General features: G+C 36.9%; 1 protein-coding gene across 4 annotated transcripts in view; it reads right to left on the minus strand.

Moving 5' to 3' along the window:
• The window catches only part of VCAN (versican), a 119853-nt gene that overhangs the window by 54491 nt on the left and 46244 nt on the right, over positions 1-19118 (minus strand). For 2 of the 4 annotated variants that reach the window (XM_011996462.1, XM_011996460.1), the window contains exons 6-7: positions 16154-16447; positions 6349-9309 (exon numbers count right to left, since the gene is read on the minus strand). In XM_011996462.1, coding sequence (XP_011851852.1) covers positions 6349-9309; positions 16154-16447 — 3255 coding nt within the window. The remainder of the gene's footprint in view (positions 1-6348; positions 9310-16153; positions 16448-19118) is intronic. The other 2 variants (XM_011996463.1, XM_011996461.1) reach the window with 1 other exon arrangement.

Genomic DNA, 19118 nt, shown 5'->3' on the forward strand with positions numbered 1-19118 from the left:
TCTGAACCATGATACTTCATGGGAATATATTCTGAAAAGGTAAATGTACTTAACCCACAGAACATGCTGTCTTATCAAAATGTATGAATCACTGAAGCTCAGAAAAGTATGAGAATACTCCTTCCTCAAGAAGCTGGGAGAATAACTCTGGTTTCCGGAAACTGTACTAGTTTCTGCGTGAAGCCTATGAAGGTACTCAGCTTTCGAAGTAGGCCATGTCAAATAGTGCTGGGATGACATGGCCTCCTTCAGAAGCTGTTTAGAAGCTCTATTTAGAAAAACAGCTGTTTATACTTGGGCCTCCTTAACCCCACTGGTGAGCCTAAGTTGGGAAGCAATTGGCTAATAACTGGCCTCTCATAATTGGATTGTAATCTATCCCTCCAACAGAGACTGGCATAAGTCTCCTCCTTCTCATGAAATATTCTGTAACTTCCTGCCATTATTGATTCCTTCCTTTTCTGACCTCATCTATCATTCACAGTCGGTCATACCATACTACCTACTGTGTCACTATATGTTTTAGTATGACAATTGTATTTGATTGTGTTAATGTTATCTGGCCAATATGCACTTAAAGGCCTTAGGAGCACAGCCTATGATTTATGTTTCTTTTATGACCACCTTTAATATCTGTCAAAGGACTAGACATGCTATAGCTTTACCTGAAGGTGATTTGATTGACTGTGCTCTGCTGGAAGATGGTGCATGGGTCTCTCTCAAGGTAACTGCCAATAAATGCTAAGTGGTATTTGTTTTAGACAATGTCCCTACCTCAGTGGTAGCTTTGATAATGGCAAATTGTAACTGTAAGTGCCATTTTCAGAATAGGCATTGTTTCATTTTAGGAAGAAGATAAAGTTCCTTTTGGTTATCAAAGTAACGCCTTTTATTGTTAAACCTTAACTTTTGAAGAAAACACTTTCAATTTCTTAACTTTTTCCTCAAGGTTAGTGGGTTAGTAAAACTACTCAAAGAAGTGTTAAAATATTGAGATTCTATATGTGTGTGTTTATATGTGCACCTATTTGTTATATATACAAAATATTTCACCTCAAAGGACTTTTTTAAAAGGTAATCTTTGGTCTATAGTATAGTGTTAAGCTCACTGATAATTTAGAATCATTACGGTCATTTTATTTTCTTAACACTACAGAAAGGAAAGGAAGACAAACATTCTCCTCCCTTTTATTTGACTAATAGAAGAGGAACTTGATTCTTTTCTAGAAAAGGGACAGTCCTTGAGAGATGGGGGAAGCCATCCTAATTCTCTGCAGAAAAAATGTGCTTCTCTGGCAGAGAGCCACAGTTGGAGCTCAGGAAAAGGAACCATGGAAGTGTGCAGGCACCAGACCAATCCACTTTCAGAGATGTGCTCCAAAATTCTACAGGAAAGAAGCTGCCCAGAACTGCAGAATAACATACTACCAATTTCAGCACGCGCTTTCCTTGCTATGTCAGGTATCTGAATAGCATGCATAGTGCCCCATATTAGCAGCAATCAAATCTAAATTATATACTTTTAACAAACCACTAGAATGCCAATGAGAAACCAGTCTTCCCAGAGTTTGCTCTTTCAGGAATTGACAGACAGGGCAGTACCTAAGCGACTGGGCAGGGGGTGGTTGTTTTCTCAGAGCTCATCAGGGGAGAGAATCACTTTATAGCAAAAATGCTCCAAAGAGGGCCAGGGCTGCTAGACCCAATGCCAAGAATGTCAGGCTCAGTGTACCTTCGTTTGCCTATCTGCTTTCCCTAGTTGTCTTAGTTGTCTCACAAACTATCTTTGAGGTTTAGACATGATAATATATAGAAAAAGCGGTCTGAAAGTATCAAACCCAAAGTGTGAATTTGATGATGACTTAGTTTTGCACATACATGTGAGACTCTGACATACCATTATATATTATCTTGATGACATATAGGCATCAATAAGATTGAAACAATATTTGTTTAATGTGTTTTATTCAGCACCATGCATAGTGCTATTCAAAGGTAAATGTTAAATGTGTATCATTATAATGAGATAAAGATATAGATAATCAGACCAATTTTTGAAATATTTTTACTTTTAATAACTTAATTCTCTCAGGAATGAGTCACTGTTTTTGCTTTATTTTGAATTGTCTAGATATCATTCTTTTTCTAGCTCTGTTCTAGGTACATGTTATTTTAGAAACCACCACAGGAGATGAGGAGGAGGTCCCAAGGGATTGAGGCTCCCCATGTCCCCCTAAAACATTAACCAACACAGCTACTCTTTTGTCTGCTCAAGATACGGGGGCTCTCGATAACATTTTGTTTGAAGAAAGGACCTGGATCTCATAATAACAAATCAGAAAATAATTTTTCTATAATTAAAACTTTCTATAAAATTCTATAAAAATAGGAAATATGTGATTTTAAAAAATTATATGAGACTATCTTAAATAAATATTACCTTCTAAAAAGTGATGACTTGGCTGGGTGCAGTGGCTCACGCCTGTAATCCCAACACTTTGGGAGGCCAAGGCAGGTGGATCACGAGGTCAGGAGTTCAAGACCAGCCAGGCCAAGATGCTGAAACCCTGTCCCTACCAAAAATACAAAAATTCGCCAGGCATAGTGGTGGTCACCTGTAATTCCAGCTACTTGGGAGGCTGAGGCAGGAGAATCGCTTGAACCCAGGAGGCAGAGATTGCAATGAGCCGAGATCACCCCACTGTACTCCAGCCTGGGTGACAGAGCAAGACTCCATCTCAAAAAAAAAAATGTGATGACTCTGCAATCAATGATGTAAATATTGGTATCTGCCCAGATGTCTCCTGCCCTCAGAGCCAATGTTCCTTGTTCTTTATCCTTTCCATAACACCATATTTAGACAATAAGTCTTTAGCTTTTTGTATATTTCTCAAAATCTAATTAATCTTTAATAGCATTACACTAATAATTTTACTAACATCTTAATCTTTCTATCATTTAATTTAATATTGCTTTGCATCTGCATACATACATTTGGGTAGATACAAGTTATAAAACCAGTAGGAAAAAGAACACCTAACAAGACAGCATCAACCTGGTCTGACACATAGTAGGTAGCATATATGAATTTGTTTGTTAAAAAAGGTAATAAGCTGCCTATTTTAAGGTTATAACTATGAGCATTTGCATAATAACGTTGGTATTTAATATCCATACATTTCTAAATTATTCTTTGATTTAAAAATACCTGTTTGTCAGTTTTTAAAAACATTCGCAGTTCTGTTCCACTACCTTGTGACATTTTAGATGATTTAGAGGAGTGCTCTTTAAAAAAAAAAAAAGTATAGAGTTGAAGAAACTCTTCCTACACCTTGAAATTCTGGCCTTCATGCATGTTCACAAAGAAAGCCTTTCAATAATTTTTCAAAATGCAGGTGTGCAAATTACTCCTGAAATAGACAGGAGTAAAGTTTTCAGTATCCCCTGAACCACTGTTAAACACACGCCATAGCATTTTTCAGCTCATAAAACTTTTATGAGCTGAAAAGTTCCTTCAGATTTTTTTAACTGCTAACTACAGTTGCCCTCTAGCAACAGCACCGTAAGTTGCTATTAAGATCCATTTGAGCAAGTATAACATAAGTGTGTCCTGAGTAGCATGTTTTGTTTCATAGTAGTAAAAAAAAAAAAAGATTTATATGACTCGCTGAGTGCAGCAAAAAATTATTGAATGCCTGGGTTTAGAATAGCATGGGTGGTATTTTTGCTTACTTGGATATACAGTATATATAAAGGTGTATTCTATTCCTGTGAATAGATTTATACAAGTTCACACACGCACCAAGGACTTTCCAGTCTGGAAAACTGTGCCTTGATACATAAAAAGGTTGGTTCTCCAGGCACATATGCACTTTTCCTTATTAAGGTATACACCTGCCTTGAAACTCATTAATTGAACATCTGCTTTAGGATTTTCCCTTGCCAAAGCTCAAAATGTTGGAAGATAAAATTTCTCATAGAAAATAAATAATATTAGTATAGGTGAGCAGTTAGAGGTGAGTAAACTTCATTGTCTTATGAAGACAATAAACAATGCTTTTAGTTAAGGAGAACAGCATATACAGAACACATAAAAACACAGATGATGACAGGTAGGTAGGTAGGTAGGTAAGAAGGTAGGTAGGTAGATACGTAATTATTCCACAGATACATCCCCTCCCCTGTACACACATACACACACTCTCACATTAGAATTCTGCCTGACGGAAGTAACCAAGTATTGCACAGTTTTCTGACCCATTATTATTATACAAAACAAAATTAATTTGAAGGTGGATTATAGTTCCACATTTTAGAAGCAGAAGTAAGGAGAAGAAACACCTATATATGTCTCCCAGGTCTAGCTGAATCAAGTCCACAATTCGCTTATAAATATACACCTTTGTAATAAATTGTTTCAGGTTTAGCTTACTCAGACCCTCCATTTCCAGTAACCATTTATAACTTAGTTCTTTTTTTCTGATGACTGCCAATTCTTTCAGAGAGATCAAGTTTCACTTTTTCCATTTTGTAATTTGACTATCCTAACTTTAACTGGCAGTTTCCCACTTAGAAGAGTTTTTAAATGCAGAACATTTTTACTGGATTTTATACTATTCAACTCAACTTATTATCTACACTAACAGGATAATATCAACTGAAAAACAATCTGCATATCCATTCAAGTATTTGTTTGAATTATGAAACTAAGTGTTAGTAGTCATTTACTTTTTGCTTCTCTTTACTTTTTTTTTTTTTTCTTTCATAGTTATATTCCTGTCTCTTTTCCAGCCTTACTAACGCAATCCTCATTCCGACTTCTTGGCAATTCATTTTCTCTTTCCTACACCAGTTCCGAGAGATGGAAAAGGATGTAGAAAAGAGGAAATATGTTATGATTTCCAAGAAACAATATCATTAGCAGGAAAATCATGATCAAATCCTAACCTTTTTAAACTATATTGGGAAGTGGAGATTAATTTTAATATTCTGTGGGTGTGTTCTCTTCTCTACTATTCACTGACAAGAAAGTTTTCACACGGAAAATTCTGGAGAGTAGAAATCTATAGAAGCCATGAAGTTTCCACCAACAGCACAACATGCAAACACACTTGACAATAACGCTACTTGTTTGTTTCCAATAGGTGCACTCCTGAGCACTCTAATGAGGATAGCATCAGTCTTCAGAAAAATGATACTTGAAAGGGAATATTCCAACAGCAAGATAGAAACCCTGCTTAAAAAAAAAATTCTTCTATTCTGTCTTCTCAGAGCCAGGTCAAGAAAAACATGAATACTTATTCATTTAATTCTATATGAAAATGAGAATATAGCAAATTAACAAAAAAACCATGATCTTAATTTCTAAATTAGAAAGAGACAAACCTGAATTGATTTATTGAACTGCATTTGCTATATATTCTCAACTCAGCTCATCGAATGTAAAAGATGGTGGGGTCTCACCTTTAGACAGCAATAAATCATATTTTATCATGACAACTGCAAATATTAATCAATGTAAACAAAGAGCTTTTAAGGGTTCTGTCAGAGAGCTAAAATATTTGAGTGGAATAGAAGACATCACAAATATTCCTAGCGGTAAAATAATTAAATCATAAAATAAACAACGTTACAGCCTGGTTTTTAGGAAGCAAGGATAATGCATACATAGCCACCTTCTGAAATTATATTTAATACAATAAACTATAATACTCCCTACAACTAAGCTAGGCTGTATTTGCTCAAAATAGATAAAACCACAGTATAATACCCCAAAACAACAGCATAAGAGTATGTTGCATTTACATTAAAATAACACTTACATTAGAGACCTATTACCCACCACACAAGTCATATAATAAACCTGTAAAATCCTGGAAAAGAAAAACCAAAGCAAACCTTTAAATATCTTTCTGTTAACCTTAGGGATATGCAAAACCATTTTAGCCATCCACATTGTAAGTACTGAAGGTTAATAGTTAAAGACCAATGGAATGTTAACACAGTCTAGTGCTACACTTGAGTAGTAATGTATGAAAAGACACTGAAATTAAAACATTTTGTTCTGCATGTTCTGAAGTGATGTAACAGTGATGATTTGGTTATATTAGATGACAAAGCAGGGCTTCTTATGACTTTTAACATAAAATTGTATCTAACATTCTTCCACATTGTTTAACATATTCTTCCAATTCTTGTATAAATATATGAAGCTAAAACATTTATTTTTCACACTCCAGTTATCTTCTAATGGCAGCATTTGGCATGTTGATTTTTTTTTTCCCAAAAGTAACTTTCAAGATAAAATGCGGATTGCCTTCAATGGCAGTCTAGAAAGCAAAGACTTACCTGTCTTGTTTTCTCTGACCTCAATAATATAAACATTAATGTCAGGGTGGAATTTTGTCCTTGCTGGGGGCTGTGGTGTAGAAAGTGCCTGAGGTCCAAAGGCCTCTTTGTCTTCCACAGTGGGTGGTCTTGTTGGCTGTGTAGTGGGAGGACTTGAAGTCGTGAAATACTCTCTATCAATATCGGTTTCTGTTTCCTTAGCTACAATATCTTCAAGGGTAGTGGGAGGAACATGAGATGTTGATTCTCCAATGATTACCATGTCACTGGTTGTTTCTTCCCCAGGTTCCCTGTCGATGAGAGGTGGTTTCTTAGTGATCGCGGAAGATGGCTTGAATGCTGAAGTTGTGTGAAGTCTGTCTACTGAACTGAAGGCAGTGGTAATATCACTTGGAACTGTGGCTTTGATTGTTGAAAATTCTATGAGTTCTGTGGCTTTGGGCTTTTCAAATAATCCTGAGCCTAAATCAATATCCTCTAGGGATATTTTCTCAGTAGTGGTTTCTTCCATAAGCTGGGTAACGTGGGTACTAAAAGGACTCAAAGATGATGTAAATCCTGTTGTACTACTACGTTCTGTTTCATATTTTTGTTCAGGCCCTGGACTTATAGATACTTTTGGCCCAATGCTTGGTGTTAGTGTTACCACTTCAACCGTTTTCACTTTGTGCTCAGTTATAGCACCTGGTGGATAAGACACACTGTGATCAATTTTTCCAACTGGAGTTGTTTCTAAAACTGGGACCCTCTCAGAACCTGTCAACAATTCGTCTTCAGAGACTGTATATGCTGATCCATCACCCTCTTGTTCATCCAGTGGTGTTACTGCCTCCTTGGGAGTCCAAGCTGTAGAACTGAGAGCAGGAACTGGTTTCTCTGCAGTCTGTTCTTTCCAAGGGAATTCTTCCTGAGTTGTTTCCTCTGTGAGTTTTGTTGTTCTTATAGTTTCCGGAGAAATAGTCACTTCAAGGTGAGTCTGATCAATGACACGTATGTCTTGAGAGGGTTCACCTAGAACTTCATCTTCTGATGGAACAGAAGGTACTAACACTCCCCAGTCTGTCTTGGGAATTACAGAAAAAGGAATGGTATGGGAAGAGTCTACATAAGTAGTAGGCTCTTGGGTGCTACTATAACTAACAAATGCTAATCCTTCCGCCTCTGAAGTGTGTGCAAGTTGGGGAACAGTAGATACTGACTTAGAGAGGTCCACATCTTCTACTTCACCCAAAGTACTTCCTTCCATGGTTGCATAAACTCGGCCTTCAGTGCTTGTGATAGGTGGAACTTTTTCTTCAGTTATAGAATCTCTCAAAGTTGACTTTTCTGCAATACCAATTGATGTAGTTGGCTGAAATCTAATTGTGAATTTTCCATGGACTGCTATGTCTTCATCAGTAATCTCCTCTAACTGCTTTTGAGTACTATCTGGAATAAGAGTAAATTCATCTGCTCCATCTTCAGTGAAACTTGGGATTTCTTTATCCTTTCCATTCATCCCCACAGTTGTGAGTAAGGCAGGGGGCAATTTTGAAGAGGTTGAAGGTTCTGTAGATTCTAAAGGCTTGGATGTTATATTATCTTCATCCCATGACCATTTTGATACGGTGGCCGCTTCAACACTTAAAGTACTATGGGTCAAATGCACTGTTGTAGTATTTTCATCATATTTTATAGTACCTGGAGTTGCTGTAAATTCTTCCTCCATATCTCTTACTTCTGTTGGCTCAGCACTTAACTTTGTTGTCAATGTTGGGAAATCAAAAGACTTGGTCATTTCCACAGAAGACTCTGTAACATGAATTGGCTCTGAGGGAGATGTAGAGAGTTTCATCCCAGAGAAGTCTTCTTCTTCTGTTTTTCCCATAAATGGGCTTTTAGTGATCTCTTCTTGTATTTCATCTGTATAAGTATCTGTTCTCATCTCTGGTATTAGTGTTTCTGTTCTTTCTCTTCTATGTGTCATTTCTGTTTGTGGAGAAGGATAAATAACTGTGGAGATTCCCTCCACTAATATTTTATCACCAGAATAAGGAAACAATTCTATTTCTGTATGATGCTGTGATGGAAAAGGTGTAGTAGACAGATATTTGCCAAAAAAATCTTCCGTTATCCTACCATTAGTTTCTCTCTGTTCCCAGTCATCCATGGATGATCCATTACTGTCAGGCATAATTAAAGGCAAAACAGTTGTGGATGCTAAGACTGTCTCCAAGTCCTCTAACTGAGTGTCGGTGGTGTCTTCTGAAGTCTTTGACACTGTAACGACTTCAGGCGTTTGGTCAAAGATCAAGGTGCTCTCATCAGATCCAACTGGAAGTGTTCTGTCTTCATCATCCTCTTCTCCCAAGGTGAATCCATAGTGACCTGTGGTTACCAATTCAGAAACAGTGCTTACCGTTTTCTTTTCAGTTTTGGATTCCAGGGTCATTCTTCCAGTTACCAATGGTGTTTCAGTTACAGGGAATTCCTTGGAAGGAATGTGCTTTAAAATTTCCATAGATGTTACCAAAGGACCCACTTCTATTTGTTCAATCTGTGTAACTGATTCTTGTGTTTGTGTATCTTCCACGACACCATCCCATGAATCGGTGGCATAATGAGAGACGACAGTTGTACTTTGGAGCACTTCGTCCTTAAATTCTGATATGTCTGGCTTTCCAAGAGGTCCTGAAGCAGAAGGTGAGTAGTCATCCATATCCCAAGGCTTCTTGCTACTGCCAGTAGGTATGGGTAATTTGGTGGCTAAACTATCTGTGACAGCCTGAGGTTGGACTGTGGCTTTCTGTTCAAAATCGACAATATTTCCCACGGGAGGGAACTCTGTTGGAATGACAGGTAATTCATCAACTAAAGGGATGATTGGTGTAGTTCTATCAGAAACCATTTGTGGTTCTTTGGATAAACTGGGTGATGCAGTTTCTGCGAGGATACTCAAATCGATGGTTGTAGCCTCTTTAGCTAGAAAAATAATTTCAAAGAGTTGATTAGATAAGTCACTAATAAAAAGTTGTATGCCCAGTGTTTGTTAAGTGCTCCTGAGTATTTTGCAGGGAGTATTTTGGGGTGACCCAGAAATGTTCTGTGATGGAGAGGAGTCTTAAAACTATACTGGAATTGACCCAGGGACAGATAATTGAACACTTAATAGTCATAAATTGATCAGTTGTTTTACGTTATAAGGGTTATCATTGCTTTTACCTAAAAGTATGCATGACTGTTATCAGTTAAGGAAAATTAATATTATATAGTTTCAAGATAAGGAAAAGCTCCCAAAAATATAAATGCAGATTTTGGATACAGTAGATTGTTTATTTACCAGAAACTACAGTGTCAATTTGAAGCCTCACAGGAGAATTGAGTACTATTCTTCTGGAGGCTTCTGAACCCTGCCTCTAGCTTTCTCCACATACTCCCTTCTTTTGAAGTTGCTGTGCATTATCTCAGGGGAGAGGGTGTGCCTCAGATTGCAAAATAACAAAAAAGCCACATCAAATGTGTCCAAGTTACATATAAACCATTACATTGTCCATAATGTGGAGACTTTCATAAAAACAGGATATTAAAACTTTTTAATACCACTCTTCACTTGATCCCAGGTGTTGGACATGTGTCTTCATCTTTCTTTCAACTTCATGGTATAGATTTGTTTCTAATAAATTATAAAATGTGCCTGGCAGAGGCTGGTTGGCATTTATTGTAGTTCTACATTTTGTTCTATGTTCTACACACTCTGTTTGTGTCTCCTAAGGATCTTGTTTTCAGGCTTACTTTAGCCTGAAACACAAATGTAGAACAGGAAATAAAGTACCCACATAATGTATTTTAGGTCTGTAATTACAAATCACTGAGAGCAACCCTGAGCATCAGTAAGAACAGGCTCAGGCAATATAAAGTAACTTGTCATCATAAAATGCTGTATTATAATGTCTCCAGATTTACAGAGAATGGCCTGGCTTGTTTAAAGAAATTTAAATTGTGTATAAAAGCAACAGTTTGTAAACAAGGTTCTTTCTCAACACAGGGAAAAGGCAGCAGCCTAGTATATAATGATTGTTTTATTTTTTAATTAAAAAAATCAGTATTTTTAAAAATAAAAACCTATTAATAGTTGCCACTGAACTCGAAAGAACTGTCCTGAAGAAACCTGCAGTTACTGTTTTGCTATATCCCATAGGACTTAAAGCTAGTTTTGTGAGTAAATGCTTGTTTGCCCTGAAAAGAGATGTAATAGCCATAGTATCTATAGTATCTTCTTTTTTACTTTTCATAATTCCAGAACAGAAGCCCTCAAAAAAACAAAGCAGGCTACCTTTTAGTTCCATTTGCTCTGTAAAAACTTAATCATAAAAGGATATGATTTTATTGTAAATCAGACTAGGGCTGTAACAGGTTCCTTATTTTTTGTCTGGCACAAGCTGTTATTAGTTGTGGTCATTCCCCCAGACCATTTTAAAGCTCAGCTTCACCGATTTTATCATGAACATTTGATGGTTATTTACATTATGATACATTTAAATATTCTTTAAAGTCTGCCATTATTTATCTTTCTAATATTAAAACAAAACTAAACCAAAAAAGAATTGGAGTTTAAAAACATTAAATAACCTTTTCTTCCCCTTTTTAAAGTAAAGCTTTTTCTACATTCATTTCCTGGAAGAAGCGTTGTTCTATTTTGATTGACATGAACAACTTAAAAACCCAAAATGTAGATGACTATTTTAATTCAATTCTCTATCCTCTGAAATTCCATAACCATTACTTCATTTAACTGCCAAATTTCATGTTTGTCTTATAACTGCATTCTTTGGGGAAATAGTAAAAAGATACATACAGAAAAAGTTCCCATGGAAACATAATATAAATACTTAGCAAACAGCATATTAGAGAAAATTTAATCATACTATTATTAATAACAACAAAAAAGCTAAATTTACTTTTTCCCTCTGAGTATTTCCTTGGCTAATGAAATTAACTCAGAAACAGGTACAACTGCATAAGGGGCTGTGAATCCAGGCTTCCTATGTTCCAATCCAAGCTCTCTGCTAGCAACTTTCTACAATGCTATGAAAATATGTTTATAGTGTTTTAAATACTGACTCATATTTTTAAAACTAAATAACTGGATTTCATTGTCAATTATTACTATGGAGTTTGCTGTTGCATTCCTTCCTCTAGTCCTGCTGTGTAATAAAGTAGTAGCAATATGTCCTAGAGAATCTGTTCTAGAAAGCCAGTATTTATGTGACTTTGTTTCCAAAAACAAGGGTTTTCAATAATTTTAGAGCCCTATTTAAAAAAAGAAAAGGTCTGCTTTTAATTAAGTTAATTAATTCTACTACTTGGAATGGAAAACCTCAGACTTCCTTTTCAGTTTGGGTGGCTTTTTCATCAACTTAACAGCTGATTTTGATCACAAGTCAGTGTATCTGAGGATCTGTGCCATTTGTTTCAGCCATTCCAGAAAAGGAAATAATTTTATAAAACACAAATCTACAAAGAGATATTTTAAGAATAAATACCACTGTATTCATGATGACTATTGTAAAGATAAAAACAATTCCAGGTTATTCTAACAGTGTCCTTCCAATAGGTGCATTCACATGGAGACGTTTTGGTTCTGGAAAACTACCAGCATTCCTTCAACTTTATTATTGAGGAAGCCAACATAAATCAACACAATTCTTTTCCCACAAAAGTTCCTTTCCAACCTTTGCAGCTGTCTGCCCACAGATGTTTCACATCACTGTACTTATGGCATTTTTGTCCTATGGGCCATCTTCTCTGCTTCTGTTGCGAGACATGAGACAGATTTTCCTAATAAAACTTAAAACCCCTATTAGCAGCATGATAGTCAATTTAACTCATTCCCATGCTATCTACATTATTGAGAAATGACTAATTTTAACATGGTTCTTCTATATTAAATTTGTTATACATAACTAAATGTAAACATGGTTAGAAAACTGTAAAGATTAGAGCAGTGGAATTACAATTCAAACTATCTTTTTAAACTTATATGAGTGATGGAATGCTAACAAATTCAAATTCAATAAACAGGAAACATTTCTAATATACCAATTGGGGAAAGGTTAGTTTTGACACATGTGGTCAGATTATGAACTAGGGCACACACAAAAAAGATAATGAACTAACCACAGGTTAGAAGGGCAGGCCAATTTTAACAGCGAATGAGTATATAGGATAGGATAGAAAGTGGTGGGAATTAATGTAGCCTTCTCTGGACCACCATTTTGATTTCCGAGCTTAATCATAAATAGAGGAATGAGAAAAACAATGATGAAACTTCAAAGCAAGAACCTATCAATGATTAGAAATTTGGAGGTTGAAACTGTAAAACAAGAAAATTGTTTCAGTTGGAGAAGATGCTGAGGGAAAAATAAACAATTGTGATCAACAATACAAAGGGCTGTTATTCAGATTTTGGTCTCCAACTCAAAAATGAAAACATGGGTTCAAATTCAAATGCAAAGTACTTAATTAGAAAAATTATCTGAGAGTGCAGGTCATGGAATATTAGAATGAGTTTTCTAGGAAACATGTTCCATCTCCCTCTCTGGAGATAATTAATAACATTCGGTGAGAGATGATCATGAGTCTTGAATGGTTTTGATTCACTTAAGTTTGGGGATGTATGAAATGATCTTTCAAAGCCTTGTATAACTCTCCAACTTTCACAGAACTTGCTAAATTCTGAAGTCAAAAAAATAAATACGTTAAATTGTTTAATCATTAGGAGAAGATATACAGGAAAACTTTATTTTACAAATACATTACTTTGCCTACTTTTCAAATTTATTTGAAAAGAATAAAGCCTAATTTTATATTTTCGATCTGTCGTTGTGAATGTTTTAGTCAGTGACTTTGTGAGGTAAAGGGAATTAAAGCAAAGTAAGATTTGGCATTGTTCATTCACCAAGTGACTTAAAAAACACTTTCTACGTTTGGTAGAAGCAAACAAGAAAAATACAGTTATATTTCTAAATTCCTCTACATAACCAGCCAGCTGTATATCTCTGAAATCACTTTTGGAACTGTAGCTGAGGCCATGACTCTTACAAATTTTACCCTTTAGTCACTACTTGACTATGTGGGAAAGGTGGACATCAATTAAGTCATTTCGAAAATATTTTTCAAATTATTTAAAAATATATACTAGGCCAGGAGCAGTGGCTCACTCCTGTGATCCCAGCATTTTGGGAGGCCGAAATGGGTGGATCACCTGAGGTCAGGAGTTCGAGACCAACCTGATCAACATGGTGAAACCCCATCTCTGCTAAAAACACAAAATTAGCCGGGCATGGTGCTGTATGCCTGTAATCTCAGCTACTTGGGAGGCTGAGGCAGGAGAATCACTTGAACCCGGGAGGTGGAGGTTGCAGTGAGCTGAGATCGCACCATTGTACTCCGGCCTAGGCAACAAGAGCAAAACTCCATCTCAAAAAAAAAAAAAAGTGTGCGCGTGTGTATATATATATGTGTATATATATGTGTGTGTGTATATATATACCCACACACTAAAAAAAAGTTTGAAAAATAAATTAGAAATTTTGGAAAACTATTGGCATTATGTGTGGTTTAAGAAAGGCTTCTAGGCTGGGCGCGGTGGTTCAAGCCTGTAATCCCAGCACTTTGGGAGGCCGAGGTGGGCGGATCACTAGGTCAGGAGATCCAGACCATCCTGGTTAACACAGTGAAACCCTGTCTCTACTAAAAAAGACAAAAAAATTAGCCGGGTGTGGTGGTGGGCGCCTGTAGTCCCAGCTACTCGGGAGGCTGAGGCAGGAGAATGGCGTGAACCCGGGAGGCGGAGCTTGAAGTGAGCAGAGATCGCGCCACTGCATTCCAGCCTGGGCAACAGAGTGAGACTCTGTCTCAAAAAAAAGAGAAAGGTTTCTATATGGCTAAACTCTTTTAACTTTCTATGTACTGAATGAATTCTGAATATAATAACATCTTAAGTAGGAAATAAATAAGAATCTAGCCACATGCTTAGGTGGGGAAGAAAGCAAAATATGAATCCATTATATTTACAAGTTATATACATGAAATGAATTAGAGAGATAAAAATGAATATAAACTTTTAAACATTTTTTGAATTTTGTGCAGATTTTTAGTAGGTGGTTACAATTAAATAAATAATTTAAAACACATCAGGATAAATTCTTTAATAATAGTCTTTGTGGCTATAGACAGGCTTTGATTTAAATTTTACCCACAGAGAGACGAAAAACGTTGTTTAAAAGTTTTCCGGTGCCAGTTTTATTAATAAAGCACAAGAAAATATCAAATAAGGAAGTCAGGCTGGATAATTCTACTCCTTCCCTAATTTAACCTCTCCAAGCCTTCCCCACAGCATACCAATCTGATTTTGCGCCTTAATTATGTCAGTCACGTAATGTAAAACTGATTTTAGAGCCTGAAGTACTTGAAAAATCATTGTTGTGACAATGTGGCTTAAAGGAATGTACATCTGTCTACTTTTAGAGATAAGGTTTATGTTATTGTTGTTTTCCTGAAAATGATTAAGGAAGAATTCTGTTGTTTCAGGGCCTGAGAACAAAAGCTAGCATTTCTACAGCCTTTATGGATTGACCAGCTTGTATCAAGCTAATACACAACACATGGCTTTAACACTCAAGTTGAGTCTAAGGGAGGAGATCCAAGCAGAGGCTTCTTAGTAGGAGATAAAAGTGTGAAAACAAACCTTTTGGTTGCACGAACATCCATTCTACTGACTACTTACAACATTACAGTCTGTGTCTTTTTGGTTGCTTAAAAATGCCTTTGTATTTCACTCTAGAAATCAATTACATAATAAGCTAGTACATTTTGTACTCATTTTAGTGACATATTGCTGTAACAAGATACATTGGAAATTTAGTCAAAATTGTTTACAAATTTGTTTCAACATAACCTGACTCTGTCTTGGATATACCCAAGGTCACCAAAATTCTGGGAGATCTTTGTTTAGCTAGCACAGTACAGATGGTTCAGTAAATATTCCAATGAGATGCTAGATTACTTGCTCGTTTAATTTGCATACTACAATTATGATACTTTATCATGTGACTATTGCTAACATTATTTGAGGACATCTGGAAAATTAAAATAATTATGAATGTTGAGAAACATTATTTAAAAAAAAATGTTAATTAGTAAACCTAACTAAAGATACTCTGTTATAGGCTGCAAAGAACACATACTGTACTTCAATATGATATTACAGATGATTAGAAGGCATGAATTTCCATTACTTGAAATAAATGGAGATTTTTATTGATAGTATAGTTCGTTTTTAGTTATGACTTTTTGAGTATCCATGTCAGCTTCAAGTACTCACCTGTAATTACTAAAATTTAAATTCTCTGCCATCTCAAAGAAAGAGAGTGATACCAAAGACAAAATAAACAATCTTAAGGATTTAACTCGGCCTCACTTGGCCTCAGCACTGTAGCACCAATAAGCAAATTGCAAAATTTAGGGACTGCAATTAATATAAAATACTCAGAAATATGCGCTGTGGCTCTGGACAGAACAGAGCACAGTTAAAGCTTAACCTGATATTTCCTCACCCCTCTAAAAATCCATTTGTCAAAATTCCTGTGGTTTTAACCATATCACTGCTGTTCAGTTTGCTTGCTTTTGAAAATCACTGAACTGTTTCCATTCCGTGCACAAACTGCAAGACATGGAATCCATTCCAACGGCTAGTTGAACATCAATGCATGCTTCGAAGCATTTTTTTTAATCTGTAATTTTTAAAAAGGTATCAAACACTTACGTTTAAAGCAGTAGGCATCAAATCTGCTATCAGGGGGAGGGAAGCCTGTCTGGTTCTCAAAACGATACAGGGTTCTCACCCCAAGTAGACCACCTCCACACTGGGCCCTGGCCACAGTCACAGGGTGGCGCACGCTGGCATCCGACAGCCACCCGTAATCGCACTGGTCAAAGCCGTTCCTCCACGCCGCCTGGAGTTCCCCCACTGTTGCCAGCCTGGCGTCCTGGTTTTCACACTCTTTTGCGGCCTCCTCGAAGGTGAATTTACTGGGGGCAGTGAGGTGGAACACATCACCTGCAAAAAGAAGAGGGGAAAAAAAGCCCGAAGTTTTATTATTCATTCCTTTCCTGTTGGATAAATATGGTGGGGGAGCAATTGGAGAAGCATGTAATACTTTTTCATGGCAAGGTAGCAGCTTCTGATACTTTAAAGCAGAAAACATAATGGTGACTTAGCTTCGTTGTAATTATGAATACATAATCATAAATAACACATACCAGAGAAGTTTTATTCTGTACGTGTGTGTGTGTGTATATTGGCCATAGAATCAGTCATTTGATAATAACATTTTATAATACATTCTTAAAAAGAAACAAATCCTTCTGAGTGATTCTTTAGATTACTATCCAGAAATTTTTTTTTTTTTTTAAAGCCTGCTATGTGCTTCCTAACATTGCATGTTGGAGGGGAAACCCTGCATTGAACTGCCACCACGGTTATTCCACTTTGTTTATCCTAAAATCCAATCGTAATTATCCGGCTTTCCTTCTCATTTATAACTACCAACAAAAAGAATTAACGCCATTAAATAAAAATAAAAAATAAAAATAAGAAAACCTCCAGAAATGTGAAGATGGAAAGAGCTCAGAGCGGTACGGAATTCTACTTCCTGCCTTCCCGTACCAGGAACAGCGCTGCCATGATGGTCAGGAAGGTTGTGGCCTGCAGAGGAGCACCGGGACCAGTGTGTAGGGAGGGCCAAGGTCGCCTCCCTCTCAGCCAGCCAAAGAAACTGCAGCCTCTTTGGAGAAAGCCTTTGTTTCACTTGCTCTGCGCAGAGGGAGCACTTTTTGCTAATTCTTACAAAGACACCCCAAGTGCTAGCAGGGGCTTCAACTAGGTCAAGATACTTTTTTTTTTTTTTTTTTAGGAGAATCGTTTGAACCCGGGAGGCAGAGGTTGCAGTGAGCTGAGATCGCACCACTGCACTCCACAATTTTTTGCATGATTTGTATTGTTTATGCAAAAAAAAAAAAAAAAAAAAAAAAAAGAGAGAGAGAGAGAAAATACTACCCCCCTCCGCCACCCGCTCGGGTCCCAGATGGAGTCTCACCCTGTCGCCCAGGTTGGAGTGCAGTGGCACGATCTGGGCTCATTGCAACCTACACCTCCCGAGTTCAAGAGATTCTCCTGTCTCAGCCTCCCAAGTAGCTGGGATTACAGGCGCCTGCCACCATGCCCATCTAATTTTTGTATTTTTAGTAGAGACGGGGTTTTGCCATGTTGGCCAGGCTGGTCTCGAACTCCTGAACTCCTGATCCACCCGCCTCGGCCTCCCAAAGTGGTGAGATTGGTTAAACAGATTTTTTAATTTGCTGACTGATTACCAAGAAAAGGCTGGACAGTTGCTTTTTTTATTACTAAGTCTAATTAGCAGAGGGTATATTCATTATCATTTAACATGTTACAATGAAAGATTCTGGAAATTTTAGAGTTTATTAAATTGGACTTTTACTTAGCTAACTAACATAACAGTTTGCTGAAATAAATTCAACACAAATTAAATTATGTTTTTCACATGTGAGCAAAAGTAACCAAAGACAGAGGCAGAATTAGAGAATACCTAAGCCAATATTGCAGGCAAGAGGAGAAATGAAAACTGAAATAGAAAGTTAAAATGTTGATAGCCCACTATTGTAGCTGAGAGTCCTGTTTCCATCTCACTGAGGCTGACCTCTGATTCTATGATATATTAGACAACTGGGATCCAAAGAGCTGTCATGATTTGGATCTTCATCTGACTAAATCCAGATGTAACAAGCAATTGTTTAAAATGAATAGTGCTATTACTTTCTCTGAGTGGGCGATAGCACTATAAAACAAGAAAAATTAGTCATGGGGAAAATGGCCAAAGCACACATATCAGCTTTTCTCACTATATATCTAAAACTGCTATTGAGGAAACTAGGCCAAATTTCAGTGAGAGCTATTTGAAGAAGGGAGAGAGAAATTACTTTCACCTAACTGAAAGAAATGGTAGAGGTGAACATAGCTTTTTATTCTTAATTATCTAGTCTGGCAAAGGACAGTAATCTCAAATACAACAATACACTCAAAGTAAAAGTTCCCCCTCCCTGCTCTCACAGTGTCTCCCTTCCAAATAAATTTTAAAAGCATAAGGGTCACAGTGCCAGTTACATAGTATGTATTCAATAAGATTTGTTAAATGAATGGCACTTCAAGTTCTTATTAAGAAGCTAGGTCTCTTTTTTCCCCCATCCTTCCTAACAGCACATTAAATAAAGCTAACTCTGCTACAAAGCTTTGGAGAAATGGCTGCTGCCTGAAACAGGCATTTTATCTCACCATAGACTTGGCTCAAAGCAACATGGAGAAAGGCAGAGAAATTACGTCACCCTGAACAGCCTCCTTCACCTCAGAATAACACTTGCCTGAGGCCTGAAAGGGCTGCAAGTGTAAAGAAGGCAGTGTGCCAATAGTTTTCCCTGAGAGGTAGAACCCTTGGACTTGTTATTACAGCTGGAATATTAGTTGTGTTGCCTTAGTTTCCTGCATTTCCTGAGATACTCCTACCTTAAGGCAAAACTACCATTCCTCTGAAGTAAGAAGTGTGATTGGCCAACCACAGCAGGGCAAATCAATATAATTAATTGAGTAAAACTCTGCTTCTCCAACTGCACTGTTAGTCTATCTATTGGGAGACATCAACTTCTCCAAGGAAGAC

Source organism: Mandrillus leucophaeus, unplaced genomic scaffold, assembly GCF_000951045.1.
Source record: "Mandrillus leucophaeus isolate KB7577 unplaced genomic scaffold, Mleu.le_1.0 Scaffold515, whole genome shotgun sequence".
Taxonomy (NCBI): Eukaryota; Metazoa; Chordata; class Mammalia; order Primates; family Cercopithecidae; genus Mandrillus; species Mandrillus leucophaeus.